The 17,612-nt window shown below is 47.9% G+C and overlaps 1 protein-coding gene across 1 annotated transcript in view; it reads right to left on the bottom strand.

Moving 5' to 3' along the window:
• Positions 1–337: 337 nt before the first annotated feature.
• LOC144792901 (cytochrome P450 2J4-like) overlaps positions 338–17,612 on the bottom strand; it is a 102,949-nt gene continuing 85,674 nt past the window's right edge. Inside the window, exons 8-9 of the mRNA XM_078668105.1 lie at positions 4,177–4,318; positions 338–910 (exon numbers count right to left, since the gene is read on the bottom strand). Coding sequence (XP_078524231.1) covers positions 732–910; positions 4,177–4,318 — 321 coding nt within the window. The 3' untranslated portion in view covers positions 338–731. The remainder of the gene's footprint in view (positions 911–4,176; positions 4,319–17,612) is intronic.

The following is a 17,612-nucleotide window of genomic DNA, read 5'->3' as shown; positions in this document are numbered from 1 at the left end:
GGTATGTAGTCCAGTCATCATAATCCAACAAACCTGAATACCTCTTTGAGATCTAGCTAGCAAATGAGCCCACTTGCCCTAGCTGCGATTTACAAAAGACAACACTACTAGGCGTAGTGGGCCTGCTATAGTCCAGGGACAAACATTATAACTAAGTACTCTATTTCACATCAGTTTCAGGTACCAATTTTAAATTATAGCTCCAATGCAGTCACAAAGTTAGGGAAGGAGCAGTCATAGGTGCACAAGCTTGAAGAATGAGAGATTCTCTAACAGTTCGTCAGAAGACCTGATATAATTACAGGTTCTAACACAAGGAAGTGGATCTGAAAATGTGAAAAGTGGCGGAAAGCATATATTTTACAGCAATATTGAATACTTCAGCACAATAAAATGGCTGGTGTTAGAGTAAAAGTGGTTGTCTAAATTTACACAAAGGTGTAACTAAAATTGAGGGGGCCTCTCTGTAAAGTACATGAATGGGCCCCACTCACGTTTTGGACCCAGTCAGGAACTCTCATGTCAAGAGTCTACTACCCATGCCTCGTGCCAGACTGGGCCCCCTGGAGCTTGGGGGCCCACCTGCACCACAGGCTGCTGGGGCTATTGTTACGCCACCGAATATACAGCATTTGTAGGTAGTTATAAGATGGCGCAAGGAGGACACTGATACTGTAAATAGAACAATTCTGTATCATGGGCCCTTTCTTCTCTCCAGGGGCCCTCTCTGCCTAGCAGGGTACTGCACAGATCTGATATGGCTGAGGCTGTAGTGTTCCACCGAATATAGGGTCCATGATAACATTCTTCATCCCTTCGGGAAGCCGGAAGGTGAAGGCCCGGAGGAGGCTTGTGAAGAAGATGAAGAGCTCGATCCTGGCTAGCGTCTCCCCCAAACACACACGGTGTCCTGCATGATGAAGAACAAGACAGTTGCAGTCACTTCTCTTACAGCAGTCACATGCAGTTTTTATCATACATAATCTGCAATAACATGGGAGAAGAAATACCCCTGATGTGGGGGTGGGCAAGGGAATAGGAGCACAAATGGGGGAGGCTACAGTGCGATAACTCCAAGCAGCTTTGAATTCAGACAGGCATCTCTCTGCACATTGCCATAACTTCAACTAAACCTTTGAATGCAGGGATGCTTCTCTCTGCAGTCAGATTTTGGCTCAGATTTACTATGATTTTGTGTCGGGGTTGTGTCACTTTTATGGCACAACCCAGAAGCAAAATACTTTTTGATATTTACTAAGCCATGCAAAGTCAATTGTAGTGGTTTTACATGGTGAAGTAAATAAAAAGTTGCAGCAAGGCAGCGCATAATGCTGCCTTGTGTCGCTATGCATTGGCTAGGCGTTACATGGATGGAGCATAGGCTTTTCCATGCATACCCTTGTAGTTTGATGTAAAGCCAGATTTACAAAGACTTGTAAACCTGGGTTTGCATCAAAATGGTGCACCTAACCGAGAGAGGCATAACAAGGAGAAATATCTTTATTTCTTATTTTTACTTTCTCCTTCCATGTGTGCTGCTTTCAACATCACGCATAGAAAGAGACAGAGACCTTTAAGGATTATTTTTGTGCAAGAAGGTATTCCTTCCTGCACAAAACAATCCTGCTCTTAATGCAGGCACCCTTGCCCTATGGTGCAAGGGTGTTTGCCTTGGCTCTAGGCAGCCTAAAGTATGCCAGTGTAGAGAGGGAGCTGAAACACTTGATACCAAAGTAGATATGTCACTGCTATGCACTCTCCCATTCCTGCAATGTAGCACAGCAACTTTGCTTACTATCCTGCATAGCGGGAACTTTTAATAAATATCCCCTTTTGTGCTATGGTTTTCATGCGTCACCCGCTTAGGGCTTTTGTCAAAATCTTTTTCAGTCCGAAACTGTTCCTCTTAATAATAGCCTCTGCTGCGCTTTCTCCAACAAAACCCTTCTTAAAACAATATGTTTTAACCAGCTACCTTTTTTTAAACTTCTTTAAAGACATCTTTAAGTTTCATGTGCAGATCTTCACAAATGGCTCAGACCACCTGATTCTTTAGAATATTGGGGTAAAATAGAAAACAGTTTGAAAGCAAAGTAGTGACCATGAATAATAATTTTGTTTGAGTTTTGATATAGAATTGTCCTTGAGAAGGGTGGCAAAAGAAACTACAGAGCTGAGAAAGAAAGCTGGGAGGACAGGAAGCGAACTGCATTCCAAAATTATTGTATACCTAGTGAAATTGTGTTGTGAAAAATAGCAATATTCCAAGTTGTCTTTTTTTAACCCCTTCGGTGCTGGTGACGGAACCGCTCCGTCACCAGCGTCGGTTGAGCTGTGCTGGTGACGGAGAGGTTCCGTCATGGCCCGCCCAGCTCGATAGAACGCTCATGCGCGGCACGAATTCCGCGCCTGCGCTGAACGTTCTATTGAGCGGGGCGGGCCGTGACGGAACCGCTCCGTCACGAGCACAGCTCAACCGACGCTCGTGACGGAGCGGCTCCGTCACGAGCATGTGAGCGCTGCGCGGCCGCCCAAATTCGTTAGCACTGCGGCGGAATAGCCGCCGATGTGAAGGTGTTAACATTGGCATTATCAGTTGTCCCTCATCCCAGTACCTAGAATTCAGAAAACAAGGGTAATATTACACAGGGGAAAACTGGACCTGCAGTATCTACATTGCCTCAGCAGTATTTCCACTTCTTGTGAAAGGTGGGGAGTGTTGCACCAGTTTCCACCCCTACCAGTACTTGGACAAAATATGGGACATAGCTATTAGCTGCTCTTATGTGTAAATTGGAATCTCCTCCAGCCCCACCCCAATGTATATCAGAGAAAGGATGGGCATCAGTCACAGTCTACGACTCTTAGGTCACAAATTCCTTCACCACTGCTCCCCAAGACGGGGAATGAATGTCCCGGCCCTAGGGCAGTGTAAGGGAGAAGGACCTTTTCAATGCGATCTCCCCCCAACAGAGGAAATCATACTCCTCTTTGGGGGTGCCGAGGAGAAAGCTGCATGTTTGTACGTATGTAGAACTTTTATTACAGGAGTCAAGCCTGGAAGGAAAGGACACTGCAGACATACGTATAAACAAAAGGGACAACGTTGCAGTAATGGAATTTCTTAAGAAGTGTGATATCAACCTTAACTAAAGAGGGGCAATAGCATTTTATGGAACCTTTGAAAAGGAATACACACTCTTTGCACCTTGGACCAGGACTCAGGTCTGCTCCTGCACAAGTCCGCCCCAACGCATGCATAGCTCCTCAGATCGACAGCAAAAGTCAAGTGGAGTAGTCACTCTCTGTTTTGTTTTATTTATCCTGTGATTTTGTATGTATTTTGCTAGAACAAGATGTTGAGGTCTTTTCTATGATTTCACATGTATCACTCACCTCTGACCTTGTTTAGTTTAGAAGAAAAACTAAAACCTCAAACTAGTCAAGGAGAAGTATTTATTTTTAAATCAGAATTGCCAATACCATGTTAACTTGAATAAAGGCAGGGAGACCTCAGGAGGGTGCAAAAAGGAGAAGAATGACATTACTTGATCATAATATATTAGCGGCCTGGTTTAGAGTTTAGCAACGGGGAATGCCATCGCAAATGTGTACGATGGCGTACCCTGCCCGCTAAACCCTCAGTTGACCCAGCTTATTTAGAGTGTGGTGGACCATAAGTATTACATCTATGGGCCCATTGGATCCATTGATGGAATTCTTACTCTACTGGCCCAACGGCATATGGCTTTTCGGAGGAAGAACCTTACACAATTCGTCCTATTTAGGGAGGATGGTGTAATGCCTTTTTTTCTGTCGGTCAAGAGCACAGGAAAAAAACAATAATGACACTGACATCCTGGGAGAAAACTCTCATGGTGTTGTGGAAATTATGTTTTTATTTTTGTTTTTCAGAAACAAACGCCTGCTCAGTAGTTTGTTTCTGAAAAACTAAAACAATAAAATAAATTGCTGGCCAGCTGTAAAAAATGACAGCCGCCATCCACCAAAGTTTTTATACATTGAAAGGATCCACTGTGCTATTAAGTTGGCTGGTGGTCATTTTTAAATGTGGTGGATAAAGTATAGTGAAGATGAAGGATATAATGCCCTTCGATATTCTGATGCCAAACACTTAATCAGGTCCTAAATATCTTTAACTCTGACTAGGCGTACCTGCAGAAAATGACAAGAAGGCCTCCTTGTTCACAAACTTCCCTTCTTTGTCAAGGAAATGTCCTGGATTGAAATGTCGAGGTGTCTCCCAGTGGTCAGGATCAAACAGAACAGAGGAATAATTAGGTATGATGAGGGAACCCTACGAGCAAAAACCAGGTTAGTGGAATAGAATGATAGACAAAATATGGTCCTATTATTTAAATTATTTAAATAACTATAATTTCACATTTTCATACAGCACAACTCTCCCTAAGGTGGGTGGCAGTGCTCTAAACTCTGTTCCGAGAAGGTGGGAGTTGGACAGGTGTCTTAATCTTACGAGACTCAAAAACTCATGCAATCATCTTTATTGGAATTAACAATGTTCATTGAGAGTTTGGTGGGAAGATGACCATGGAGTCATAACCTATCTGGGGAATGATAATACAGAATTTTCAGATAAAATAAGTGATGAACTTGAACAGGTACAAAAACAAGGATAGTGGTCCAATGAGAATTCAATATCTTTGAGACTGCAGCTAGAGACCCTCAGCAAATAGAACAATATGTTCACTTTGTCCGAGGGGGAAGGAAAACATGGCGGCCGGCTAGCAGTGGGTCGCGGGTGCGGAGAGCGGTGGTGGTGCGAGTCATTTGTACAGGAAATACAAGTGTTTTTGCCCGGTTTGTTGTTCGAGCCCACGCTTACCGTAGAGTGAGCGTGGAGTTGACGGCGTTTGGAGCAGCTTGTTTTCTTCGATTGTATCGGAGTCTCGGCAGTGTTTGGCGGCCAAGGAAATTGAAGGTTCCCGGGGCCGGAGAGAGGCGGAGGCGGAGTCAGTGGCAGCGGCAGGGAAATCTTGGGCAGAGCGGCGACAGAGCTGGGGAGAGATCGACACGCTACCTCCAGAATTGGCTACCGAGGTGTTGGTGGGCGCTGAAGGGAAGCGGACACAGCCCCATTAGGTAGAGACTCGGCGGATGCCAAAAAGTATGAAGGTGCTGCTGGCCCTGCTATAGAATATCAAGTACAGTTAGATAATTTAACTGAGGTTGTTACTGCAGGTGCCTCAGGATATACGCTGAGAAGTGCTGGGAAGGGAGTTTGTGAAAAGGCACTTGCGAATTATAGTGGTTGTTGGACCTGCGATGGGCAAGCCCAGCACAAAGGGGGTAGCTTGGCTCAAGTGACGAGGCAAGTGAAGGCTGTAGTGTTAAGCCGGCTCTGACCCAATAATAACTCCCTGCACACCACACAAAAAGAAGGACACCACACCACTGTTATAGAAAAATACGTTTCGTTTATGTAAAAGTTCTCTGGGTTTGAAGGAAGTTCACTTAGGTAATCACATTCATATTTCTTACATGGGTTTGATTAGCTGTGTACTGGTTTCTCAGGAATAAATAGTTGGACTCTATAAAATAAATATACTGGATAAATATCAGGATTCAAAACATTAGAATAAATATCAGCAATGACTGGAATAAATATCAGCAATGACTGGAATAAATATCAGCAATGACTGGAATAAATATCAGCAATGACTGGAATAAATATCAGCAATGACTGGAATAAATATCACAGGGTCATTCTGGTATCGCTGCCACCAATTAATCACTTTCAGGGTAAACACATTACATTTGTCATTCAATGCGGAATGCGTGCTCTTACAGTTTTTGAAGTGTTCACGGGTTCGGGCTCTCTGGGCACAAGATACGCGTGATAATCCCTTAGTTGCACTCACAACTCATTGCGCGTATATCTGGAAGATAAAGGCATAAAATGACTACGGCAATTACACTCCGCGGTCAGCCGGTTCAATGCTACTGCTGCCGGAGGAGTCTGTGCGCTTCTGTCAGCGCAGGCGGGGTTTCCGAAGGCGGCTCCAGTTCACGAGTCTTGGGACCGTCGAACGGGCTGCCGGAGGGGCCAAAACACCTGCGCGCACAGTTCAAAATGAGACCGCATCACAGTTCCACAACAACGCGGCAACTTCAGGGGTAGAGACGGCCCACCTCACTTCGGCGGCGGCGGTAAGCGCTCCAGTCAGTATTGCACTTCTCCCAAGGGCGAAGGGGGGTTCCAGGGGCTCCGCGATCCTCCCTCCGAGCTCACTCACGGGGGGGGTTCCCGCCCACACACGAGCTCCCAAGTCACTCGGGCAGGGCAGAGACAGTAATCTCGCCCCAATGAAGGCCAGCCTTTCCCCGCCCCAGCGCAGCACCTCACCTTCTATCCACAAACAGCGCGTCGACGGCGGTGGGTTTGGAGACGTCCGAACGCCTGCCAGGAGGCACTTAAGTTGAAGGTGGAACTTTAAGAGTTGCGGTTGCGATCTCACCACTGGGGGGGGCGGGGAGGCTCTAACTATGGCCAAAGTCTCTGAGGGGCAATTGGGCACTCGCTGACCAGGCGCTGAAGGCTAGAGGACACTGCTCACGCTTCTGACTGGAACGCCAGTCAGGGTCCACGCCAGCAACCTCTGCTGCTCTTCTGCCTGAACTATCAGCTTCCTCAGGGGGTTAACAGGGCAGGTGTCAATCTGGGGTCAAGTCCTCTTCTTCCGGTGTTCTTTGATCATTCTTCTCCAACATGGCCGCCAGGGACTGGGCCTTTTATAGCCAGTGCCCTAGGATGCCAGCACGAGCCAGAAGGTTCTAGAACCTTCCCTGGCTATGTCAATGACATGGCCCTTTCAAGGTATCTTTTTGGTCATTAGGAGCCACCGTACTGGGCTTCCTAAGGCAGCCATTTTGTGTACTTGTAACTCCTGAGGGGATTCCTGTCAGGTTTGCAGGTTACACAAAGTGCGCCAAAACCTTCAAAGGGTCAGAGGGGCTCCAATGGCAGTCACTCTCATAGGGGACAATGGTGTCCACCATTTTAGGGTTGACAACCCCAGTTGGTTATGCCACCGGTTCCGTCAGGCGCCTTGTACATAGGTGCCAGGAACTTGGTAAGCAACTGGGCATCAAAGAGCATCTAGCCCCATGGGACAACACACAAAAAGGTCCTGGTAGACAAAGAAAAAGCGGCAAATTTTAGGAGGCACGGGGGAACAAAATAAATCATAGTGTGAGGGGACTCTCAGAAGCAGAGAGGTCTAACACGCGTCCCCCCCAGCTGAAAGTGGGGAGAGCTACCCAACCCCTTGGGAGTTCTCAACACTAAGGCGGAAATACCTGGAGAGACCGTCTGCATTGGCGTGGTCAGCTCCGGGCCGATGTTCCACCCGAAAGTCCATTCCCTGTAGGGAGATAGACCACCTCAACAGTTTTGGGTTTTCCCCCTTCATCTGCATGAGCCAACGAAGGGGTCGGTGGTCTGTCTGAACCAGGAAGTGCGAACCAAACAGGTATGGTCGCAGCTTCTTAAGTGCCCAGACCACCGCAAAGGCTTCCCGCTCAAGGGTACTCCATCTCTGTTCCCGGGGAAGTAGTCTCCGTGACAGGAAGACCACGGGTTGATCCAGACCCTCTTCATTGAGTTGCGATAGCACCGCCCCAATGCCAATGTCGGATGCGTCTGTCTGGACAATGAATTCCTTTGAGAAATCTGGAGCCTTCAAAATTGGAGCGTTGCACAATGCTTGTTTCAGGGTGTCGAAGGCTCGTTGGCAAGCCTCGGTCCAGATGACTCTCCTGGGTTGCTTCTTGGCCGTGAGTTCAGTAAGGGGAGCCACGATAGTGCCATACCCCTTCACGAACCGTCTGTAGTAACCTGTGAGGCCCAGGAAGGCTCGGACCTCAGTCTGGGTCTTGGGGGGTTCCCAGGCCACGATTGCCTCAATCTTTGCCTGAAGGGGTTGCACCGTTCCCCGGCCCACCAAGTGACCTAAGTACACCACCGACCCCTGCCCAATCTGACACTTGCTGGCCTTGATCGTCAGACCAGCTTGTTCCAGGGCCTGGAGAACGTCTTGCAGGTGCTGCAAGTGATCCTCCCACCTGCTACTGAAGACGGCAATGTCGTCCAGGTAAGCAGCAGAGAAGGATTCCTTCCCAGTGAGGATCGTGTTCACCAGTCGCTGGAATGTTGCAGGAGCGTTCTTGAGCCCAAAGGGCATCACACAGAACTGGTAGTGTCCATCAGGTGTGGAGAAGGCTGACCTTTCCTTTGCTCCATCAGTCATGGGAATCTGCCAGTACCCTGCGGTGAGGTCAATGGTACTCAGATATTGGGCAGCTCCCAACCGGTCAATTAGTTCATCCGCCCGAGGGATCTGATGAGCATCGGTCTTCGTGACCGAATTGAGTCCTCGATAGTCCACGCAGAATCGCAATTCTGGCGTGGTGCCAGGTGGTGCAGCTTTGGGAACTAAAACCACCGGGCTAGACCAAGGGCTATTCGAAGGTTCAATGACTCCGAGCTCCAGCATCTTAGCTACTTCGCTTCGGATGCTGGCCTTCACCTTGTCCAACAGCCGGTAAGACTTAGACTTCACAGGTGGGCTGTCACCGGTGTCCACGTCATGAACACACAGATGGGTCTTACCCGGGACAAGGGAGAACAGAGAAGAGAATGACCCCAAGACCTGGCGACATTCCTCCTGCTGCTCCAGAGTTAGGGATGGTGAGAGTTTCACTCCCCCCACTGACCCATCCTTCTCTTGAGACGCAAACAGGTCGGGGAGAGGCTCAGTGTCCTCTTCCTCCGATCCATCAGTCACCATGATTAACATGACTACTTCGGGTAGACTTCTGATCATACCCTTCAACGTCTTGTTGAATCTTTCCACAAGGCCATTGGCCTGTGGGTGATAAGGAGTGGTGAACCGGTAGGTCACTCCACACTCCTTCCACATTGCCCGCATGTATGCTGACATGAAGTTGGTCCCCCTATCAGACACAACTTCCTTGGGGAAACCCACTCGGGTAAAGATCCCCATCAGGGCCTTTGCCACCACCGGTGCAGTGATGGTTCTCAGAGGAATTGCCTCTGGATACCTTGTGGCATGATCCACCAGTACCAGGATAAACCTGTGACCGGAGGTTGTTGGTGGATCTAGGGGCCCAGCAATGTCGATGCCCACCCTTTCAAAGGGGGTGCCAACGACGGGAAGTGGTTCCAGGGGAGCTTTCAGCTTCATCCCTGTTTTCCCACTGGCTTGGCATGACACACACGACCGACAGTATGCGTCGGACGCCACCCTCATTCGAGGCCAATAAAAGTGGGGGACAAGCCTGGCAAAGGTCTTGCCCTGACCCAAGTGTCCTGCCAAGGGAATCTCATGAGCCAACTCTAACAGGAAGGCTCGGTAACACTGTGGGACTACCAGGGCCCGTGACAATCCGTGCACTGGCGCTCTGGGTTCACTGTAGAGAAGGCCATCCTCCCAGTAAACATGATAGTTCCCAGACTCGTTACCCGCTGCTTGGGCTTCAGCCTGTTGCCTCAGACCCTCGAGGGAGGGACATTCCCTTTGTCCCTTGCTCAGTTCCTCCCTGGACGGACCTCCCTCCACTCGCCAATCAGCGGGGATAGGTAAGTTCTCCAACTGAACCATGTCCTCCTCCGTGGACTCCGGGTCCACCTCCGCAGGTGGCCTATCCGCCTCACGGGGCACGGACGTCGAGGCAGGCTCCTCCTGTCCTCGACATGCTCCCTCATCAGCAGCTACGGGGCAGGCCATTGTTCCAGACTCCGACCCCTGCGACTTCTCCTCTCGAGCAGTCGCCGACCTGGTACTCACACAGGCCCAATCAGGTGTACCCAGCATCTCAGAATGAGCCCGGTATTCCACCTCCTTCCAAGCATTGTGCTCCATATCATTGCCCAGCAAACAATCGACTGGCACGGCGGGGCTTACGGCGACTCGAAGTGGACCTGCAACCCCTCCCCACTCAAAGGGAACCTCGGCCACAGGATAGTGACCCATTCTGCCGTCAGCCATTGCGGCTGGATGAAGTACGCCTGGCATCACCTGCTCCGAGGACACCAGATGACTCCTTACCATAGTCATACTGGCTCCTGTATCTCTCAGAGCTTCCCCTCTATGGCCATTGATGGTGATCCACTGCCCATACTTGGTAGTATTCGCGGGCACCTGGATCTTTGGAACCATCTCCCGATCACCCAGAGACACTAAGGTGACTCCCGCCCACTCCCTTCCCTTACTTAAGGACATCTCCTCCCCGAGCGCTACACTAGCGACTCCCGGGGCTTTTCCTCCAGTGGGAGGGGGTGGTCTCTTTGGGCATTTCGGGTCTCCTTTGTAATGTCCAATACCACCGCACTCAAAGCAATGGACAACCCTTGGCTGCTGACTCTGGCCAGGGTTAGGGTTCTTCTGCGGGTTAGCCTTAGAGTTGGAAAAGGTGTTTTTCCCCTTAAAGTTATTTTGGGGACCTTTGGAGAACTCTTTCTTATTATCTCCTCCCTCTTTCCTCTGGGAAGCGCCCTGTCCGGACTTCTGAGAATCTCCTCCAGTCCCCTTCGTGGACACTCGGGTACTCGCCCAAATGTCCGCCTCCTCAGCAAGCTTACGGGGGCAAGTAAGTTTGCTGTCTACCAGGTGTTGCCTCAGCTCGGGAAGACATTTCTCGAGTAGATGCTCCTTGAGGATTAGGTCATACAACCCTTGATAGTCCTCCACCTCACTACCTTGGACCCACCCTTCCAGGGCTTTCTTGGCAAAATCCAGGAAGTCAACCCAATTTTGTGAGCTCAGCTTGTGGCTGCCCCTAAACCTTTGCCGGTATTTCTCGGGGGTCAACCCAAACTTCCTGATGAGCGCCACCCTCATGGCGGGGTAATTAACCTGTTCCTCCCGGTCTAGGGCCAATAGGGCATCCCTACCTGTCGGAGGCATGTACCGGTATAATCCACCACCCCAATGCTTCTCATGGATCCCATGGGCTCTTAAGGAGACCTCATAGGCTGCCAGCCACTTGGCTATGTCGTCTCCAGCGGTATAACTGGCGACTACGTCCTTGGGTAAATGGGGCCTGGGCTCCCTGGCAAATTCCTTTGACTCGACACCCTTCGGAGTGATGTTAGGGGCCTGGAATTCGAGTTCTCGTAGCTTGAACTCGTGTTCCATCCTTTTCCTTTCCATCTCCAGCTTGGACTCATGTTCCAACCTCCTCCCCTTCCTCCTTTCTTCCAACTCCATTTTTGCTATTTCCCACCTTAACAGTCTTTCCTCTCTCCTGTCAGCTAACTCGGTTTCTGACAACCCTCTCGATGACACACTGCTGCCCTCCCGTGAGGTTGCCTTGGGGCTGATTGACATCTCACCCACCCCCGGGGGACATTCCGCAATAATATCAATGACAGTACCTCTGTCCGATTCCTCCTCCTCCACCGTTCCCTCCGTGTGTGCTTCCACCCATGCTCGCAGACTAGTCTCCTCTCTTTTGGCCCCTCGCCTGACAAACACTCCCCTCTCCTGACAGAAATCCTTGAGCTGGGCCACAGTATAGGTCTCCAGCTCTGACATTTCGAATTCCATCTTGTCAGTGAAAAGTGTGGACCACCACCCCTAAGTAGGTGACCAGGATAAGAACTTTGAGGGTCACTTCCACCCACCTCCAGGAAAGAATTTGGAAAAAGCAAAACGTTGAATTTGAGGGCCGCGAGGAGAAAACTCCGGGTGTGTACCTGTGGTGCACACTGAATTATTATGGGGTTCAAAACAAGCACGGCTCGCAATCCCACCCGCTGAGCACCAATTTTATGTTGGACCTGCGATGGGCAAGCCCAGCACAAAGGGGGTAGCTTGGCTCAAGTGACGAGGCAAGTGAAGGCTGTAGTGTTAAGCCGGCTCTGACCCAATAATAATTCCCTGCACACCACACAAAAAGAAGGACACCACGCCACTGTTATAGAAAAATACGTTTCGTTTATGTAAAAGTTCTCTGGGTTTGAAGGAAGTTCACTTAGGTAATCACATTCACATTTCTTACATGGGTTTGATTAGCTGTGTACTGGTTTCTCAGGAATAAATAGTTGGACTCTAATGAATAAATATACTGGATAAATATCAGGATTCAATACATTAGAATAAATATCAGCAATGACTGGAATAAATATCAGCAATGACTGGAATAAATATCAGCAATGACTGGAATAAATATCAGCAATGACTGGAATAAATATCAGCAATGACTGGAATAAATATCACAGGGTCATTCTGGTATCGCTGCCACCAATTAATCACTTTCAGGGTAAACACATTACGTTTGTCGTTCAATGCGGAATGCGTGCTCTTACAGTTTTTGAAGTGTTCACGGGTTCGGGCTCTCTGGGCACAAGGTACGCGTGATAATCCCTTAGTTGCACTCACAACTCATTGCGCGTATATATGGAAGATAAAGGCATAAAATGACTACGGCAATTACACTCCGCGGTCAGCCGGTTCAATGCTACTGCTGCCGGAGGAGTCTGTGCGCTTCTGTCAGCGCAGGCGGGGTTTCCGAAGGCGGCTCCAGTTCACGAGTCTTGGGACCGCCGAACGGGCTGCCGGAGGGGCCAAAACACCTGCGCGCACAGTTCAAAATGAGACCGCATCACAGTTCCACAACAACGTGGCAACTTCAGGGGTAGAGACGGCCCACCTCACTTCGGCGGCGCCGGTAAGCGCTCCAGTCAGTATGGCACTTCTCCCAAGGGCGAAGGGGGGTTCCAGGGGCTCCGCGATCCTCCCTCCGAGCTCACTCACGGGGGGGGGTTCCCGCCCACACACCAGCTCCAAAGTCACTTGGGCAGGGCAGAGACAGTAATCTCGCCCCAATGAAGGCCAGCCTTTCCCCGCCCCAGCGCAGCACCTCACCTTCTATCCACAAACAGCGCGTCGACGGCGGTGGGTACGGAGACGTCCGAACGCCCGCCAGGAGGCACTTAAGTTGAAGGTGGCACTTTAAGAGTTGCGGTTGCGATCTCACCACTGGGGGGGCGGGGAGGCTCTAACTATGGCCAAAGTCTCTGAGGGGCAATTGGGCACTCGCTGACCAGGCGCTGAAGGCTAGAGGACACTGCTCACGCTTCTGACTGGAACGCCAGTCAGGGTCCACACCAGCAACCTCTGCTGCTCTTCTGCCTGAACTATCAGCTGCCTCAGGGGGTTAACAGGGCAGGTGTCAATCTGGGGTCAAGTCCTCTTCTTCTGGTGTTCTTTGATCATTCTTCTCCAACATGGCCGCCAGGGACTGGGCCTTTTATAGCCAGTGCCCTAGGATGCCAGCACGAGCCAGAAGGTTCTAGAACCTTCCCTGGCTATGTCAATGACATGGCCCTTTCAAGGTATCTTTTTGGTCATTAGGAGCCACCGTACTGGGCTTCCTAAGGCAGCCATTTTGTGTACTTGTAACTCCTGAGGGGATTCCTGTCAGGTTTGCAGGTTACACAAAGTGCGCCAAAACCTTCAAAGGGTCAGAGGTCAGAGGGGCTCCAATGGGAGTCACTCTCATAGGGGACAATGGTGTCCACCATTTTAGGGTTGACAACCCCAGTTGGTTATGCCACCGGTTCCGTCAGGCGCCTTGTACATAGGTGCCAGGAACTTGGTGAGCAACTGGGCATCAAAGAGCATCTAGCCCCATGGGACAACACACAAAAAGGTCCTGGTAGACAAAGAAAAAGCGACAAATTTTAGGAGGCACGGGGGAACAAAATAAATCATAGTGTGAGGGGACTCTCAGAAGCAGACAGGTCTAACAGTGGTCCACTTAGGGTTAAAGTTAAAAGCCCACAAGATATCAATTTAAAAAAGCCACCAAAAAAAAGAATAACTCTAAACAGTGTAGTAGATTAGGGAAACAAAGTATTTTGGAGCAAAAACTTAAGACAACTTCATCTCTTAATTCTTTTTTTAAAACAGTTCCAAAGACCCTGATATTAAAACCTAACCCCGTGCAGCTCAGTCAAAGTACAAAATCCGAGGTAGAGAAAGGGCAGGTTATCAGTGTTGAGGGCTTACAAGACTGGTCCTTCCATTTGAGTACTAATCGCTATCAGGCCCTTGTGTTAGATATGGATGGGCCAGGGCAAGATCCGCACGATAAAAAAGAACCAGCAGACTCTGTAACACCTAGTATAGTCCAGTCGGATCTTTCAGGAGAATTTGCGGAAGCTGCAGCGAATACTAATATCCCTGATCCTGAACATAATTCCTTAGAGGGAAATGAAATCGAGTTAGACAACCCAGATTTGCCAGTCATTGCTCTTCTGAAAAAACTTGATATGGATATGCATAAGGGGTTTGAGATTTCAAAAATGAATCAGGAAAGTATTCGCGCCTCTTGTAGCATATTCGAGGCAAAATTTAACGCGCTAAGCTCTCGTACCGAGTTGTTAGAGGTTAAGGAGATCCGGGAGTATGTGGCGGATAATCGTAAGGAAATTGAGGAAATTAAGTTTAGGGAGAGGACACAGGAGGATAGAGTGGAAAGGCTCAAAAATATGCAAAGACGCAACAATCTAATAATTTTGAACCTACCTGAAGGGAAAGAGGGATCTGATATCAAAAAATATGTGGTACATCTTCTCAAATCTGAATTAGAGCCAACAGAGGATGAAGAGGTGAATTTGGCAGATATACAGCGGGTCCACCGTGACCCCTTCAGGTTGAATCCGAATCACACTAACCCGAGAAAAATCTTAGTTAATTTTTTGACGTACAATTTGAAAGAAAAAATTATTTTGGCTGCTCTTAAAAAGAAAAATATTTTAGTTGATGGGGCAAAAGTTGAAGTAAGATCTGATTTGTCACCAGTGACGGCTAACAGACAATGGGAGCGAGGCAAGCGGATGGAGCCTCCCAGGAACTTGAGTGCCACGGTTCAACTTAAGTTTCCAGCATTTCTGAAAGTTATGTGGCGGAATAAGATGTATTCTTTTCGAATGGTTGAAGAAGTGGACCCATTTAATGAGCAATGTCAAGAGGTGAGGCAAGAGGCGAGTCTATAAGTTTGCAGTTTGGAAACTTACAAGTTAGCTTAAAGTATAGTTATTAGATTAAGCTTGTATGTACAATATTTACTATCACTAGTTAGGTATATAGCACCACCACTGTAGGCACCCTTAGGGCCGAGGCCATGGGTAAGTCGGTTGGGTTTTCCAGGGTAGGGAGGGGAGGGGTAGGGGGTAGTAGGGAGGGGGTATGGGGTTGTGGTTGGGGGAGGGTATGGCACAGGAAAAAACAACAACAAAAATCCTCAGAAGCTTATTTGTCACCAGATTGATTGGATTATTTTGTTTTGGGTTTGATGAGTGGGTTAATTTACCGGAATTGTGATTTCTTTCATGGAATGTGAACGGCCTACGTGTAAACTCCAGGAGGCAGATAATATTGAAATATTTAGAAGATTCATTGGCCCAGATTATTATTTTACAAGAGAGGCATCTAACTGCCACTGAGAGTAAGGAAATTTTTTCGGCCCAAAGGTGGATTGCCCATTCATTTTATACGCCTCAAACTTTAGTCACGAAAGGGGTGGCAGTTCTGATAAGGCACGGAGTCAATATTATAGTGGAATCCACAGTGGCAGATGTGAAAGGGAGATGGTTGATTTTGAAAGTAAAGGTCGCAGGGGAAACGGTGATTATTATCAGGTATTATGTTCTGAATCAGGATGATGAGGGGCCCTTAGATGCTCTAGCCAGTGAACTATTAGGTCTTGCGGGAAAAATCATTATGGCAGGAGATGTTAACACGGTTTTGGATAATAAATTAGACCGGTCAGAAAAATCCGGAGGGTTGGAAAATGTTAAAATGGCCAGTAGGGTCAGGTTATTAATTACTCAGTACGGGCTGTGTGATATCTGGAGGGTAAAGTCAGGTCAGCGGCCACGCTACACATATTATAATAAAAAATACAATCATAGATCTCAGATAGATTATTTTTTGCTTGACTCCAGACTAAAAGATTATGTGATGAAGGTGGGACATGTAGGGGTTCATATCTCAGATCATTCAGCTATTTCACTGACTCTGAAGTTAAGTATGTGCGGATCGGGTTCAACCTGGAGGCTAGATCGAACGGTCCTTCTACACCAGGAAAGCTTAAAAACTGTAAACGAAGAGTTAGAGTTTTTTGGGAGAAAAATCTGGGCACGGCAAGGATCGAGATAGTCTGGGAAACTTGCAAGGCTTTTTTGAGAGAGGGATTGGGAGCTCTGGGTGCAAAGAAGCGGAGATCCTATTATAGCAAAGTGTCAGAGTTAGAAGAAAACATTTTCTTGAGTGAAGCTAAGAATGTAAGCAATGGGGAATCTGTAACAGGGGAGCAGGTACTGTATGATTTGGCGATGTTGAACTCAGAACTTACAGTAGTTTTAACTCACAGAATTAAATAAAAATGGGAAGCTAGTCAATTGGCCCATTTTAGCTACGGGGAGGGATGTAGTAAACTCCTAGCATGGAAAGCGAAAAAAGATCAAGTTCGCAACTACATCAAGGAAGTGAAAATTGTAGAGTCAGACATCAACATTACAGACAGTAAAGGAATAGCAGATGCCTTTTTTGATTATTTTTCGAAAGTGTACAGGGAAGATCTTAATCCTGAATCTTTAGCAATAAGGGGTTGGCTACAGCTCATGGATCCACTTCCAGTTGAGTTTAAGCAGGTTTTAAACAGTGAAATATCTTTACTGGAAGTGGAAGGAGAGGAAAGGCTCCTGGGCTGGATGGCCTTCCGGCTGAGGTGTATAAAACCTTGATAGGTATTATTGCCCCTATAATGTTAACAGAATTTTTCAGGGGGAGGCTGCATTGCCCGATTCATGGAATGAGGCAACCATTATTTTAATACCAAAACCAGGGAAATCACCTAAATATTTGGATTCCTATAGGCCAATATCGCTATTAAATTGCGATTACAAACTATTTGCAAAAAATATGGCGGATAGGTTAAGTTTGGTTATCCCAAAATGAGTACATGATGACCAAAAGGGTTTTATAAAGGAGCTCACTTTTTCACTTATAGGTGCAATGGATATGGCATCGGTCTACAAACTTCCTTTGGCGGTAATAGCACTTGATGCCGCCAAGGCTTTCGACCGAGTAAATTGGTCCTTTCTAAAGGCCCTTTTAGGTCATCTTAATTTAGGGACATGCTTTACCAACTCTTTGTTATCCCTATATCACTCACCCACTTCTAAAGTCTTGGTTAATGGAATTTTAACTCAGTCTATCAAGGTGATGCGTGGGACAAGGCAGGGGTGCCCTCTGTCTCCTCTACTGTTCAATCTGTATATAGAACCTCTTGCTTGCAGGATTAGAAATGCGGAAAAGATCCCCCCTTTTGTTTTGGAGGGGTGGTCTAAGAAAATAGGACTATATGCAGACAACATAATTATTTATACCCCTAAATTGCAGCAGTCAATGCAAGTTTTATTAGAAATAACCAAAGAATTTGGGCTTGTCTCTGGTTATGAGATAAACGAAGACAAGACCGAGATTATGTCTTGGAATCTAGATACGGAAGGGGTAATATCCAAAGCTGATATGAGA

The sequence above is a fragment of the Lissotriton helveticus genome, chromosome 11, assembly GCF_964261635.1.
Source record: "Lissotriton helveticus chromosome 11, aLisHel1.1, whole genome shotgun sequence".
NCBI lineage: Eukaryota > Metazoa > Chordata > Amphibia > Caudata > Salamandridae > Lissotriton > Lissotriton helveticus.
This window is presented reverse-complemented; position numbering and strand designations above follow the sequence as displayed.